Source organism: Rhinolophus sinicus, chromosome 13 (assembly GCF_057876585.1).
Source record: "Rhinolophus sinicus isolate RSI-liver-muscle chromosome 13, RSI-T2T, whole genome shotgun sequence".
Classification (NCBI taxonomy): Eukaryota; Metazoa; Chordata; class Mammalia; order Chiroptera; family Rhinolophidae; genus Rhinolophus; species Rhinolophus sinicus.
The window spans coordinates 49433408-49449900 of record NC_142513.1 but is presented as its reverse complement, the minus strand read 5'-3'; the positions used below and the strand labels follow the sequence as shown (position 1 = coordinate 49449900).

The window sequence follows — 16493 nt, the reverse complement described above, 5'->3', positions numbered from 1 at the left end:
TTTAAAAGAACATCTTATGATGTGCGACATTGTGTTAAAACGTCACCAAGTTTTAGCAAACAGCTGCTGAGGGCATTTGTGCTATTTAAAATTTTAGAATGGGGAAAGGAAATGTAAATTCTCAGAATTCATATTGTCACAATATAAGCCAAGAGGATTTTGTTCAAATTCTTCCTTCCTTCCTTCCTTCCTTCCTTCCTTCCTTCCTTCCTTCCTCTCTTCCTCCCTTCCTTCCTTCTTTCCTTCCTTTAAACTAAACATATTGGGGTGACAATATTTAGTAAAATTATGTAGGTTTCAAGTGTACAATTCTGCAATACATCATCTGTATATCACGTCGTGTGTTCACCACCCAGAGTCAGTTCTCCTTCCATCACCATATATTTGACCCCATTTACCCTCATCTACCACCCCCTCACCCCTTACCCTCTGGTAACCACTGAACTGTTGTCTGTGTCTGTGAGTTTTTGTTTCTTTTTTTTGTCAGATGCTTCCTTTCTAATACAGTGGAGCTCCTTACTGTGAAAACTCGATTCTACTCTTTCCACTAAAGCCACATAAAAATGGGGGTCCCCAGGAACAAAGGCCTGCTCACCCTGGTAACTTTCCACTCTGCTCGTGAAAGCCTGGCTGACTGAGGAAGCTAGATTCTCTCTGTACAGACTAGTGCTCAGGTACCATACCTGAGTTAATACAATGGAAGGGAGCGTCCGCTAGGCATGGTGGGAGCTAGTAAGGATGTGACCACAGGCTGTGGCCCCAGCAGGTAGGAATCGCTGCCTGCCGTTTCATGGTGGCCCTCCCAGCTGACACCGTGCCTCAGTGATTCCGTGCTCACCCGGGTATTGTCATGCACAAGACACACCAGAGATAGATGTACCCAGATGGCCAGCTCCCCCGGCCGCCCCCCCTTTCTAGAATACTCACTGTGTTGTAAAGCTCTTCCAGCCTCGGGATGGTAAGAAAGTGTTGCATATTTACTCCATTTTCAATCAGGAGCTTCACAAAGTCAACTCGATCGAAGACTAAGGCGTCCAGCATGGCTTGTTCCAGAGCATTCACCTGTGGGAGGCAGGAGAGGGAGCCCAGGGTGGCCTCTCCCAGGGGACACTAGGCCCCAGGTCCCAGAGCTTTCTGAACACGATTCTCTCTGCAACGCATTCTCAGCAAACACAGCCCCTCTCCCCTCCCCTTTCTTCTCGGTTTGGACCCTAAGTGTCAGACCAAGGAGCAAAGTTTGATAAAGGGAGAAAAAGAAATGATTTTCTCCTTTTTCAGACAAATTGAAGAGGATTCAGAATTACAGCCAAACTGGCATCACTCTCTTCAGTTTCCGGCTTTGTTTTCAATTAAAATAGTTTATTAGCTTTTCTTTGCATATAAACACGTAAGTCAATAGCGTTCTTTTCAAAATGAAACTGCGATCAATACCTGAATCTCCCAAGCTCCCAACTCCATAAACAATCTTTTTTGAGGTGATAGATTTTAACATTTTATTTACTATTATTTATAATTTACGCCTCTGTCCTTTAAATGCAATGGACCAGCAGCCCTCAGTATAATGAGAAGACTTGCTGGAGACAGTTTGTTTCCTGGACTGAGAATAACCTTTGTGGCAGCTGGCTGGGACTGAGTGGGCATGCAGCGTGCCACCAGGGTGAGTGATGCCAGTTACATGTGCCCACAGACGCCCAACGCCCTGTCCTGTCTGTGTCCTGACAGTGGCAAGGCCGGGACCCACCGTGTGATATGTGGCTCCCGCTTCCCAGCCCACCTGTCACAGGCTCCACCTTTTATTCCATAATAATTGATGAGTTTCCCATATTTTTGTGCATCGAACATGTGTGTCTGCCAGGCAGAGAGTCAGTGTGGAGTGAAATGACCAGGGTTCCTCTCTGTGCGGCTCCATCCCCCCAAAGCAGGAATGTTTGGTGTTTATGACAGCCTGACAGCTACATCATAGCAAAGGTGACCTTGCTGGTGGAAATACCAACACCGTCCTATCAATGTTTTCCCGTGGCCTCCTGGGACTCAGAGCCCAGGGTGGGGCTGATGCCAAAACACCCAGAACTGCCCCTTCCCCTGAAGGAAGAGGGCGACAGGCTCCGTGACCTCGCTGATCCCAAGAAATGGAAGATAGGCTCTCCACATACCCAGTTCAGCAGCTCGAGCTTCCGGGGGTCAGTTTCTTCCTCCACCTCCTCTTTCACTTTCCCTTTCTTCTTGCCTTTTCCTTTCCCCCTGCCCCCTTTGGTGGTGGCTGTGGGTGGCTTCTTCTCCTTCTCGGTGACCTTGCTATGCTCCAGTGGGACCAGGCTTCCCAGGGGCTGCATCCACAGCAAGCAGAGTGAGGGAAAGATATTACCACTGCACTGACCCTCACCTCTGCATACACACGTGCACACACGTGCACACATGCACACATGTACACGTTCGTGCGCACACTTGTCGTGGGCCTGCTGTCTGCCGAGAAAGCCCTGATATCATGGACCACTGCTGCTCACTCCCTGACGAGTAAGTGTGTTTGTGTCCTTAAAGAGGCTGACATTTTGGTGGCTGTGTGTTTGCCCAAAGGCGGTGGTGCTGAGAGCTTAAGTTCAAAGGCGACGGTTGCTTATGTAGATGGGAGAAAATGATTGTGGGGGGGTCAGAGGCGACGTGTACAACTGCAGACGCCTATTTGGACAGACACAAGAACTGAGCTTCTGGCTCACACAGAACGTCTCGTGGGTGTTGCTGAGACGCACACAACGTGGGAACAAGCTGGGTGAGTGACTGACTGAATCACGTAAATTAAGAAGATCGTACAATACCTTAAATATTTTAATTTCCTTTTTAGTCTCCCAGTTTTTCCACTCTTGGTAAAGGAATGCAGAGCAAAATGAATTGCTGCGTGAATGATGACGAGGCCGAATGCTGGGACAGACAATCTGAAAGGTTCCAGAACGGACTGCCAGGAAGGGCTGGGTCAGGGCTCGGGGACCTTCGACTCGGGAAGCAGGAATCCCACTCTTGTTTGCCTGGTTTTTCCTTTGTCGAGGGGACGGCTTTCTGAGTCACCCGCACACATTAGCATCCTCTCAAACGTATGACACATGTGCCACAGATGCCACAGATACATACCACACATGTACACTACAGTACATGCACACACACATTACACATTCCCCACACACATGCTACCCACAGGCACAGACCCACAATGCACTGAACCGCACACATACACACCGGGCCCCCCAGACCCCACCCCTACGCAGACTTCTCTAGGCCTCTGGGGGTCACAGAACATAGTTTGAAAAATCAGTACTCACAGTGCAATCATTGTATTTAATGTTAATGGGCTACTTTCTTTCTTTAAAAGGGTAAAATCCCACTGTCACCAGCAATGCTAAAATATGCAGTGGCTATTTCCTCCAGGGCCCTGGTTTGAAACTGTGATGAGTGCTCCCGGCTCGTGCTTTCTCCTGGTTCTTTGACATTAAATAGCAGCTTGCCCTAACAGCCCTAGCGGACCGCACACTGGCTCAGCAGAAGCCCCAGATCGTTTCCTGAGAGCTCAGGGCAGGGGAGAACACACTAACACATCACGGTACGAAGTCAGGAGAAAGGCTAGGAATTGAGAAAACACTGAGTTTCACCGGCCAGCGGGGCCCGGAGACGAAGATCTGGCTCCGTGCGATGTCCACGCGGTTCCAAGCCAGCGCCAGGCTCAGCTGGTCCGGGGCGGATGCGTTTGTTCCTGGAACGGCAAGAAACCGGGCGCTTGTCACTCCATGCCTGGACCACCCTGCAGGGTCCCGCAGGGCCAGGGAGGTGAGTGTGGGCTTCCCAGGCCTGCTCAGCGAGGTTCTAGAACTTAGCACCGCTGCCTTCCTCTTGCTTCTGAGTGATGACTCAGGCCCCAAAACCAAGGACTCCATATTCTCAAAGGGCTGCTGGGGAGAAGAGTGGAGACAACCTCTTTGCATACTGACTCAGCATGGTCTCTGGGAGGGACAAAGGAGGGACCCAGTGACTCTGGGACCCTCACATGCAAGAGGGCCGGAGCCCTGGGACTGTCCAGACGTCTGCCTGGCCAGGCCAATGGGTGCTGCCACTCCAAACCGAGGGTGTGAAGAGCCCAAGAGGACCAGCCCCCACTGCAGGGAGACCAGGCCAGGCAGGCAGCAGGCCCGCTGGTGACACCCTCTTCTGTCTTCTGCTTCCCTGTCATCATTCCAGTATGGCCAATAAACAGGCAGGAAGTGTGTGTCCCCGAGCAACTCCAGGAAAGGCCAGGTCTCAGCCTGTCATTAGGCGTGGGACAAGGGAGAGGAGAGCACTGTGGGATGCAGCAATCCAGAAAAAAAGTTCCCTTAGTGAACTGGTTACAAATGGAAACTGGTTCTGACTCCAGCCCATCACGGCCCCTGGGCAACCACAGAAAGCACCCCTCCCAAGGAACCCTCGTCACTCTACCGTGGCTTTGTGCTGAGATGACCAGGCGGCCTGGCTCGCTCAGGGTTCTAGCACCACCGGGCACAGTGGGGGCAGGAGAAGTGGGTGGCTTGCCTGGGCACGAGCAGAGCCCCAGCCCAGACCAGCCCTGGAAGCACGGCGGTCGCCAGTTCCCAAGAGCTCACCTTTTAGCAGCGCAGTTAAAATCGCCATCTCTATGTCTTGCTGTCCCTCAGAACCCATTCTAAACACGGTGACCTGAAAACAGGTTAATCGTGAAAAAACTGAATAAAGCAGAGTTGAAAACAAGAGGGAGACTTGGGGTGTCTTCTTAAAAAGGACCACAGAGACTGGTGTCATGCAGTGGTGCTGAGAGCAAAGCCATTCTGCACCCGTGCGTCGGATTTCTGGAAGTGGCGGCTTTGCTCATCCTCAACTTGTACCCTCGCCTGAATTCTTGTGTTATGGTTTACCCCGTCTGCTCATTCAGGAGCTACACTCTAATATTTAAGTTGCTCTGGAAGAGGACAGAATCGTTTCTACTCAGACTCCATATCCAGGCATACCTCATTTTATTGTGCTTCGTTTTATTGTGTTTGGCAGGTACTGTTTTTACAAACCAAAGGCAAGACCCTTCGCCAGCAAGATGATAGCTCACTGAAGACGATGGTTAGCATATTTCAGCAGTGAAGTCTTTTTAATTGAGGTACGTACATTGTTTGTTTAGACGCATTGCTATTGCACCCGTAATAGAATACACTATAACGTAAATAGAACTTTTATATGCACTGGGAAACCAAAAAAATCCATGTGACGTGCTTTGTTGCAGTGGTCTGAAGCCGAACCCATGGTATCTCTGAGGTCTGCCTGTACTGTATTCAGAAAGTGAAGTGATAAAATGTGTAAGTACACCTAAAAGGATGGTATACCTATGTCACTCCTCAGAGCTTTAAATGTCATGAATAGCAGAAACCTGAGAATGGTGCAATGTGGCATGATGTCACCTAATACCTCCTAAGGCCTGAAAGCACTTGGGTCCCTCCTTGGCGTGCGCTCAAGGCGCTTCCATCATACAGACATACCCATCCCTTCGGCGTGGATTGTAAACTGCCCCTGGGGAAAAGCTGAACTAAAACACAAACAGCTCCATCACACACACACGGGCAGAATTAGAAAGGAAACACGAGTCTCTCTGTGGAGCTGGGTTTGGAAATAAGCACAGGACACTTACGAGTTCTTTCTTCTTCATGCACTCCATTACGATCGCAAACAGCTGATGCGACTGTGTCTTGCTGTAATTAAATGTTTTCTGAATGGTGACCAGAAGCTGGTCCCTGAGGGATTCATTTATCACCCTGTTCAAAGGAAACGCAAAAGAGAAGAAAGTGGCACCTGTTAAGACTGTACACGTGAATCAATCAGACATCTCTAGGTCCGCCTGGTATCTCTGACTGGAAGGAAGCTTCTCCACTGGAGTGGATCCCGGGATGGGGGAAAAAAAGGGACCATAGTAAAAAATTGAAAAACTGGGCTCACATGTGTCCTACTTTCCAGGCCTGTTGAAAACTTTGTGAGGGAAACTAAGTTGAAAAAGAGTGTGTTCCCCCAGGGAAAGAATTCCGTAAGAAACGTCATGCTCTTGACAGCTCCCTCACATCCTGACCTTGGGAAAGGGGAGACGAGCTTTCATACGTCTCCCTGAGTCAACATCTTTGGAATATGGCTGAATGTATCATGGAAGGTTTTCTTCTCAGCCTCACGAGAAGGCAGTTAAAACCCCACCCCTGTCACATGTCCGAAAGCCTACCCTCCTTCTTCACAGTACTTGTGTGCAAAAGACAGGATGTCTGAGGCGCGTCCGCTGCCGTCGCAGACCACCACGGGGACGGGCGGGTCCTCTCGGAAATACTCCAAGACGATGGAAAAGACGTTAGGGCCCCCTTCCACCACGAGACCCACGACAGGGACACCCTGCCCCAGTCCTGCAACACACAACACGGTTGTGTCAGACCAGCATCACAGCACTGCCCGCTCCCTCATTCCCGTTGCTGGAGTTAAAACCTTTACGACTGGTGTGTGTGGTGTGAGCGTCCCCCAAGAAACCTGGAGGAATCCAGGTATGCAATGGTTGCTTTCATTCTTTTATTTAAAGCCCGTACTCTGGCCTTATTGGAAAAACCAGTACCTCAACGTCATGAACTCTTCAAATCACATGTGCTTAAGCTCCAGGTAGAACTCACCTTTCATACAGACTACCTCAGAGTGAGATGTGAGAAACGGTGGGGAATTCTCTATGCAAAAAAAAAATAAAAAAAAAATACCTGCCTTGCTGCTCTGCCCCTGGGCTGATATTCCCACCCTGGATGACGTCCCCTGAAGTGCGACACAGTGAAACCGGGCTGGTTCAGCAACAAGAGAGCTGCTCAGGTAACAGCCACGTGACACTGGGCCACCCACCAGGCTGCCTTGAGCTCTAGAGAACCACCTGTCAAAGGTGAATCATCACCTTGCCTCCTTTATCTCCTAAAGGAACAATACATAAAAAGGAGGAGAAAATGTGTGGATATCAAAGTCTTTTGTGAACTGTAAGTGGCATATCAGTGTGGTCTGTTGTGTAGCTTTTCTGCCTCCAGGGCTTGGGACAGGCAGAGTTCCCGGGAGGGCAAACCCATCGACCACCATGAGCCCATCAGTTAATAACTTGTTCCCAGAGCCGTCCTCTGTCTCTACCAGGTAACATGACCCTACGAACACGGTAGGAGCAGGAAAACTCTGGGAGGCAGGAGGATTCCAGGAACCTGGGATTCTGGAGAGGGAAGAGCTGGGGGTGGAGGGCAGCACAGACAAATTTGCCTACTGCACGATTTTACCCCAAACTGGCCATGACAGAGTATATTCTGAGATGTTTCCCCAGGTGTCATGGGAGCTGTTTGCTCAACATTAATAAACAGCGAAGTGTGCTTGGTCTCCCAGTTCTGAAGGCCTTCAGATCAAATCTGCGAGCGCGCGTTAGGAGAAGGTCTAAGAGTTTCAGGTGGAGGAATTCAGAGTTTCTGGCTTGCTTCCACGGTGCACTGCTGTATCAGGAGCTCTCGAGTATTTTGAACAACTCTGCCGTCTCCTACCAGAATAGTCTCGGTCAAGTGCAATTCAGCAAAGGTGCATTGGAGGGTCTGCCTAGCGCCAGGCCCTGGCCGAGAGACATGGACCAAGGTGCCACATGCCCTGCCTCTAAGGCTGCCAGCCCAAGCAAGGCGTGGCACGCTTAGGAATAGGGCGGCCACATCACCTCTTCTAGAAACAGAGTAGATCTGCTGTTTCTTGGTTTAGGCAGAACTCCCCGAAACTCCGTGCTGTAACAGGTGACAACTGGGCACCCCTTTGCTGTCCCTGCCCCACTCAGAGTCCTGGGCAAAGGATGACAAAGGGAAGCCCACCAGTCACACGGCCAGGTGAAAACTTACAAGTCCAGAAAACTAAGAGAGTGTGAGGACAAAAATGTCAGCCATCAGCCACTTTATCAATGGAAATGTGATTCTTGGAAATCCAGAACTTTTCATGGTGGGCCACCTCTATTTTAACCCCTGTGCAGTCTCACGGTCCCTTTAAGCATGCTTTGTAATGCCCGTTTTCCAGGTTCTGTTTCACATGACTCTTACCAGTAATGGTAAAAACAATACTTGTTAAAATCGTTGTTTTAAACAATTGTTTGACAATCATTGTTGCTGGAGTATGAACGCGTTTCAAGAGACTACACCCATTATTTTAACTCACAGGTTATGCTTGTGTCATCTGGTTGGGGTTCACCCCTTTCTCTCTAGCTTGACCTCAGCATTGTCCCCCAGAGCTGTGACACCAGGACCAGCTCAGACGGTGCCCTGTGGGGAGCAGATGCGCCTGCAGCCCCCTCCCGAGGTTTCCCCACCTGGCCCATCCTCATCTGGGTGAATGACCAGAGCTAAAGATATTGAATTTAACAATTACCTAACACTTAGTCGACAGAGGGAATCATACTAAGTCTTTGAGGAAATCTTTTTTGTTCAAACATTAAACAATAACGACAGTCATTATAGGGAACAAGAAACGTTGGACAACGTGGTAGTCAGTGCCATTGCAATGACAGCAGCTGCAGAGGTGTTTCTTGCGTCATCCCCCCTTGTGAACTTGGGGCAAAGCGTCACGACATCACTCAATGAGTGCGATTTGGCAGGTGGCTCAGGGAGGGAGCCAAGACAAGTCATGTGTCAGTCTAATAAGAATCAAGGTCAAGGCTTCCAGCACCCCGGGTGGTTCCCCTCTCAGCCTGGTGTTCAGGGCAGCCGCCGCCCAGTGTCTGTGGCCTTGACCAGGACTTACTTGTGTTGATTTTCTGCAGAGAGATGTGCTTCTCCAGCTGCCTCCGCAGCTTCACCTCAGCGCCGTATTTGCCCAGGGTACCGTTGTCGGCGAGGATGAAGTGAGTATGGCCGCTGTTGAGCACAGAGAGCTTGCTGACAGGGTTGGACATGGTCTGGTCCACTCTTGTGACCTGGCAAAGTGCACAGCACAGGTCAGAGCTACAGGCTTGGGTATCAGGACTAACAGCGGAAGCAAGAGAACGTGTCTACGAGGTCGGACAATTAAGTCCGCGAACTTGTGGCGACAATGTCTCTAACATTTTCTGATATCAGAGGGATTATTCCTTATGAATTTGTACCAACTGGACAAACAGTTAACCAAGTTGACTATTTGGAAGTGCTGAAAAGGCTGCGTGAAATAGTTAGACGACCTGAACTTTTTGCCAACAATTCATGGCTCTTGCATCACGACAATGCACCAGCTCACAGGACACTGTCTGGGAGGGAGTTTTTAGCCAGTAAACAAATAACTGTATTGGAATACCCTCACTACTCACCTGATCTGGCCCCCAGTGACTTCTTTCTTTACCCGAAGATAAAGGAAATATTGAAAGGAAGACATTTTGATGACATTTAGGACATCAAGGGTAATATGACAGCTCTGATGGCCATTCCAGAAAAGAGTTCCAAAATTGCTTTGAAGGGTGGACTAGGCACTGGCATCAGTGCGTAGCTTCCCAAGGGGAGTACGCTGAAGGTGACCGTAGTGATATTCAGCAGTGAAGTATGTAGCACTTTTTCTAGGATGAGTTTGCAAACTAATTGTCTGACCTCATACATAGCAAAAGCTTTATCTAATCGTGCCTTTAAGCCTACTGTCACTTCTCTGTCCTTTCTAATGAAGGACTTTTTTTTTTTTTTGCAAATTTCTATATTAAATTAGAAAAAAACTATTTTAGGTGATGACTCCCCAGCAATTGTACGCCTGGGCATTTGTCACAGAGAAATGAAAACTTACATTAACACAAAATCCTGTATGTGAATGTTTATGGCAGATTTATTTGTAATATCCAACTGGAAACAGCCCAACAGATAAATGGGTAAGCAAACTGTGGCCCATCCGTACCACGAATACCTCTCAACAATAAAAAGGGACAAACTGCTGACACACAATAACCTGATCTCCAGAGAATTCTCGTGGCGTCGAAAAAGCCAGTCCTCAAAGATTCCGTACTATGTGATCCCACTTACATAACATTCTTGAAATGATAAAATTGTAGGCAAGGGCAGATTTTTGGTTTCAAGGGTTCAGGAGGAAGTGGGGGTGCGAGGGAAGTGGGTGAGTGGTAAAGGGCAACATGGGGGACCCTCATTGTGATGGGAACCTCCTTTTTCTTGGTTGTGCCGATGGCAGGATCCTGGCTGTGCGATTGGGCCATAGTTTTGGGAGCTGTTACCAAGGGGGAGGGAGAAAGGGCATGTGAGACCTTGCTTCCTTATTTCTTACAACCATAGGTGAATCTGCAATTATCTCAAAATGAAGACTTTGATTTTTAAAAATTGCCAGCGTCTGGGGAGAGAACACTTACATCCTTCCCGATCAGGTCTTCCTTATTTTCCACCATGCCCCACGGAGCGATTCCTATGGCACAAATGCGGCCTCGGGACTTGGAGGAATGGTCCTTCAAGGCGTCCCCTACGTGGCTGGTGACACCTGTGAGAAGCCATAGGCATATTTTTAGGCCCTTTCCCTCTCATCACCCCACCATTTGTGAACTTTAGGGACCCACTTCTCCAAGCTGCTCCAATCCCTAGAGAACAGGGTTGAGACATAAAGATCTTCACCATGAAAGAAAGTACGTCTGAAGTCTGAGTTCATAAAAAAAGAAAAAGAGAGAGAGAGAAAAAGAAAGTCTGAGTTCATAATCACTAGTCACCTTGCATTAGCTCCCAGAAAAGGGAAAACAAAAACCAAAACCAAGCCAGCTTACCAAGTTTCCGAGACTTAAGGATGGAAGTACCTGGGGTCTCTTTGGCAGTCCCTGCTGCATTCAGCTGAAGTTGAGAGCCAGACTGTCTGGCATGTTCCTCAACCTCTCTGTGCCTCAATTTTCTCTCCCATACGATGGGGAAAGGTCTGTTGAGAGCCTCAGTGAAAATGAGGCTTGTACAGAGACCGGTTAAAGGAATGATGCATGGTGGGTGCCAGAAACGGCAACCATTATCACCATCACACCCAACCTGAAAACAAGCTACTGAAGAAAGACTTCAGTTCTGTTATACATATTATCAGGGTGCAATACACTTCGGTTTCTGACCTTAATTATAGGCATACATTGTTTTGTAGCTGTTCACAGATACTACATTTTTACAACTGGAAGGTTTGTGGCAACCCAGTGTCTAGCAAGCCTATTGGTGCCATTTTCCTAAAGGCTCAGATGATGGTTAGCATTTTTTAGCAATGGAGTACTTTTTAAACTAAGGTATGTGCATTGTTTGTTTGTTTGTTTTTGGCAGAATGCTATTGCACACTTACTAGACTACAGTCTAGTGTAAATATAACTTATATGCACCAAAGGACCGGGAAACAAACACTTCCGGTGACTCATTTTAGTGTGGCACTCGCTTCATTGCTTGGTCTGGAACCAATCTCCCTGATGTGCACCTGTATTCCAAAGGCCCAGAGGGCCCACTGTGAGTTGTGGGACAGCCAGAGAAAGTCTGCTCTTACCGGTACTGACCCCACCGGTGAAGATCCAGGCCCCGGTGGTCACAGCAGCCTTGATCAGGCCTTTCCCAAAGACCTGTTTCAGCTTGGGCTGCAACTCAAAGTTCTGGACGCCTCCGTGCACGGATATTAAGAGCTTGGGGAGCTCCAGCTCCCAGTCTTTCACCATGAGATGTAGCAGCGAATCTGGCTTGGTGTCATAGGATACGCGGATGTACTGCAAAAGAGGGTGTGGGGCTCAGCACCCGAGCTCGGCTCTGCCCTACGTGTTCTGCCCCGTCCAAGCAAGAGCTGTCTGGCTTTCTCTCCCTCGGGTTCTGGGCCTCTGTGTGTCTGTGGCCAAGCAATGGAAGGGAACTTGGAAGAGTTGCCAGATTAAGCAAATAAAAAAGACCAGTTATTTTGGACTTTCCTATGAACCATGAAAACTGTTTTAGTATTAGGGTGCTTCATGCACTATTCGGGACATACTTATACTGCAAAATGATCCCTTGTTTATCTGAATTTCAAGTATAACTGGGTGTCTGTATTTTACCTGGCAACTGTAACCTTGAAGGAATCAACTCCAAACCTGGCTTACGGTGTTATCAGGGGAAGGGGCCCAGTGGCCACACTGACTGAGCGATGAGAATGGGGGTCATGGCCCAACCTTTGGACTTGACCTTCCTCTCAAGCTGAAGAAGCTGTGAATGGCCTTGGCCCCTATGAACCACTTCTTTGTGCCCACGCCAGCACGTAGCGTGCTTTCCCAGAAGACCCTATCTTGTGGTATTTGGAACCCAACTGAATTTTATTTGAACAATGATGTTGGGCCAGTGAAATAAAATGAAATGGTAAAAAGGGTCTGACCGGGCACAGAGGAGTGTTATTCAGAATTAGCTGAAAGAATCACAGTGTGGACGCCTCCCCTCTCTGGCAGGGCTCATCAGAAAGGCAGAGGGCGCCCCCCGTTTACACGCAAATGGGAAAGTCCTGGGTTTTCTTGGGCCAGCTGAACGCAGGCCATGGAGGCTGTGGGTGGACTCCAGAGGGAAGCATTTCCAGACGCTCCTAAGTCATTTGAGGAGGGTTGAAGGCCCACAATTAAAAGAAAAACAAAACCAGACCCCAGACAACCCCCAAAAACAAATAACGTAATTTCCCTCCCCTCCCTGGAGATGGACCGGTGAATATGGCTGCTGAGTTGGGCTATGGGTTCACAGTTTTGGCGTGGACTAAAGTGACCCTATACATTCTTTGTATAAAGAATGCCCAGTTTCTAAGTCTCGGGGCTCAAATACCAAGCGTATCTTGGCCATGAAATATCTTAGGAAGATTGAGCTACTCCCCTGAAAGAAGACCCAAGTGTCTGCAGGCGGGGGTCTGGGACGCCAGGTCTCTGGTGGAGGCTGTGGTCTCACTGGCATCCCTTCCTGAGGCCTCTCTTACCATGGCTTTGTTGGAGTACCCGCCACCCTGGAACTCCAGCGTCCCATAGGAATCTGTGGGGTAGCTCTGGGTGTGTTTGCCGACACACCATTTTTCGGGCTGAGTCTCCACCTCTTCGTTTACCTCCCCACTTTTGCCGGATGTCACGCTTGGCAGAGGGGGAATATGCTGGTTGGTGAGCTGGCCACAGCAACACCTGAAATCACAGGCAAAAGTGAGTCTTTCTGTAACATTTTTTCTCCTTAACGTGAGTTAACCTGAAAAAGGGGCAGACTAACACCTTATTTATGCAGCTTCACTGGGGGCAGAAATGCCACTTATGGTGGCCTTTTCCGGGTAATCAGTGCATATCTATTTATATGCTAGTCTGTTGTAAACACACATTGGATGGTTGCCCTTCTGTATTGGAAATATTTGAACTCTTTTGGATGTCTTGACAAAGTCAATATGTGCAAGAATTACTGCATATCCTGTGACAAAGTGCAATCACATCCTCCCTATATATTCACCTCCCAGGATTTTCTAATATTGTAGAATTCACCTGTTACTTAGTGCAACATTTCTCTGTACAAGTAACAGTGAAAGTGTATTTCTTTTGCTGTTCATGCTTTTGGTGTCAGATCTAAGAATCTTTTGCTAAATCCAAGGTCATGAAGATTTACTCCTGTGTTTTCATCCAAGAATTTTATAGTTTTGCTCTTACATTCAGGCCCTTGATCCATTTTGAGTTAATTTTTATATATGGTGTGAGGGAGGGGTCTAAATCTCTTCTTTTGCGTGTTGATAAACACTTGTTTTCCCACCGTTTGATGAAGAGACTATTCTTTGCCCATTGGTTTTGACAACCTTGCTGAAAACTCAATAGATGCAGGGGTTTATTTCTGGGCTCTCACTTTTATCCCATTGGCCTGTATGTCTGTCTTTGGGGCTCCCTTTTGTACTTTGATTACTGTAGCTTCGTAGAAGTTTTGAAACCAGTAGTGTGAGTCTCCTTACTTTGTTCTGAATTTATAGGATTAGTATGGCTATTCTGGGTGCCTTGCAAATATCAATCAACTTGTCATTTTCTACAAAAAAGTCAGCTGGAATTCAGCTGGATAGGGATTGCATTGAACCTCTGTCAGTTTCTACTTCATGAATTTCAGTGCTTTGTTATTAGGTATATGCATGTTTATAGTTGTTATATCTTCCTGGTCAATTGACCTCATTAGCACTATAAAATGTCCCTCTTTATCCCTAGTAACATTTTTTGGTTTTAAAAGCTATTTTGTCTGAAATCAGTGTAGCCACTCCCACTTTCTTTGTTGCTGCTTGCATGGGTGGGGCCTGGGCAGAAAAAGGGAGCCGGCACCTCTCAGATGTTCTTCCCTGGGTCTTGGCCTCAGCAATGGATATCGGGGACAGGATGAGAAATGCTGAATGCCTGTTCCTATTTACTGGGGTGCGGGAGGAGAAGGAACCCTGTGTGCCTGGCCATACAACCTAGAGTGGAGTCTCTGCCTTACTGATCTGGGAGGAGGAAGGGGGGAACACTCTTGGTTCAAATAGCACAGACTCAGCATTCCTTACTTAATTTTTGTATGTTTTCCTGAATACATAGTTCTTCATTTGCTGTTGGCCCTTGGGACCATTTCCCGGGGCTATAAATGGTTTGTTTGTTTGTTGTTTGTTTGTTTGTTTGTTTGTTTAACCCATCCTAGAGAATGCGTGGAGCTCACAAAAGGGCCTTGTGTGTGAGTCCCTGAAGCCCTTTCTGCCTATTCTGCTGCCTAGCCACTCGGCTGTGTGGGGGACTGTAGAGCTGCCAGAGGCCCAGGAGGGCTGGCATAGGTGGTTTCCCTCAAGGAGGGTCTGGGTGCTACTGAAATAAGGAGGGACATTTAGGTGCAACAAAATGAAGACTTTCATGATGATTGTCATTGTCCCATAATGGTATTTCATGCCTGGGGGGTGGTAATCCCTGGGGTTTAAGTGGGGAAAGAAATCTGCGGGGTGGTGTGGAGGGCAAGCTTTGGGGTGTACGGGGCGCTGAAGTTGCCTGTGTCGAGTACATTGGAACCAGGGGACCTCTAAGTGTCTGTGCACTCTGTGATCTCACCTGCATGACCTCATAGTAGGAGGCCATGCAGATAAATCATTATCCCCAACCCTCCAAACAGCCTCCTAGCTTTTGCCCTCAGAGATGTGCTGTTGTAGCTGAATTCATCTGTGATCACGTTCATGACTTTGGACGGCCTTCTGCTACTTTCCAACAGACGCATTTTCATGTCGGTGAAGGAAATCGCTTGACGTTTTGTGTACAGAGTCAACCCTTTCATACAATTTCATCTAGTTCGCTTCACCACTCAGATCTTTCCTGTACTGGAAGTTCACTTTCATCTCAATAACCTAGGAGACTCAAACAAAGAGGCCAGGAAGTTACCCTGGAGATCTGCTGAAAGTCATCAGGGCCTCGATCTCACGAAGGCTAACATAAGACCTCTGTGGGCCTGGTTATGAGATTTCACCTTCCAATGAGTGGCGGCTGTTTGCATCTGAACAGAGGAGCTCATTTGTCCAAGTGACTCCCTAGCCATGACTCACATGGGGACAGATTCTGGCCGTCCTTCCTTTGTGGTTCCTCTTCCCCGCCCACAGATACGAGAAGAACAGTTGCTGGCAACTGGTGGGTAAGTGCCAAGTGTGACAATGTCTTTAATTATGGCTTCCATTTACCTGTTAGGGTCTTTGGTGCTGGGAATGATACAGATACATTCTCGTTTGCAAAAGGTTTTTTCTATCCAAGCTTTCTGTCCCTGGAAGAGAAAGAAGTAGAAATTAGACAGGTGTATTTCCAAGCCCTCATCAGACTTCATTCTTTTACTTTTATAAAATTAATATGCCATTAATAGGAAATCAGCTCAAACCATCTGAATAGACACTTCCCGATGGCCCCCACCCACCTAGGCAGTGATGCTGAGCTGGGGCTCCCTTTTCTCTGAGGATGCCACCTCCTGGGAGGGTGGTAGCAACAACCCAATGTCACCGAGGACGTCCCCAACAAGGTCATGTCAAAGACAGAGGCCGCTTTTTTTGCTTCACAAAGAGTCCTGGCCCCAGTCCCGGCCGTGCAGAGATGGTCCAATCTGGGTTTCCATCCTTCTGGAGGAACTTGTGAGCCCCACCCAGACCGAGCCTTTCTGGGGAGATCTCAGAGTCAGCTGGTCTCTTTGGCTTCTTTTCTAATAACGGGAATGACTAGAATTCTAAACCTTCCCCAAGGGGCCTTTAAAAAGCAGCACCATCCACTTTTCTCTCCAAATAATTTAATGAGTGGAAAGCGAGAACATCATCAGCCCAGAAGAGAAAACTCAGCACGGCCCCTCCCTCAGAGGCCCCTCCTACGTGGGATGACGTAACAGTCAGTGCAAAAGGCTAAAGGCAGCATTTTCTGTCTGGAAAGAACCGTGCCAGCCCTTCTGCATCACACTCCTCACATCCCAGAGAAACTGGGAGAGTTTCCTTTATTTATTCTTACAGTTTTTGGAGAACATAAAGTTCACAGTATTTGGACTAGATGCCTT

The 16493-nt window shown here is 48.2% G+C and overlaps 1 protein-coding gene across 1 annotated transcript in view; it reads right to left on the bottom strand.

The window, feature by feature from the left end:
- TRPM1 (transient receptor potential cation channel subfamily M member 1) overlaps positions 1-15785 on the bottom strand; it is a 47895-nt gene extending 32110 nt beyond the window's left edge. Inside the window, exons 1-11 of the mRNA XM_074317617.2 lie at positions 15646-15785; positions 12931-13126; positions 11506-11719; positions 10364-10488; positions 8794-8965; positions 6245-6419; positions 5669-5792; positions 4623-4695; positions 3639-3739; positions 2154-2327; positions 928-1062 (exon numbers count right to left, since the gene is read on the bottom strand). Coding sequence (XP_074173718.2) covers positions 928-1062; positions 2154-2327; positions 3639-3739; positions 4623-4695; positions 5669-5792; positions 6245-6419; positions 8794-8965; positions 10364-10488; positions 11506-11719; positions 12931-13126; positions 15646-15785 — 1629 coding nt within the window. The remainder of the gene's footprint in view (positions 1-927; positions 1063-2153; positions 2328-3638; positions 3740-4622; positions 4696-5668; positions 5793-6244; positions 6420-8793; positions 8966-10363; positions 10489-11505; positions 11720-12930; positions 13127-15645) is intronic.
- Between the last annotated feature and the right edge of the window lie 708 nt (positions 15786-16493).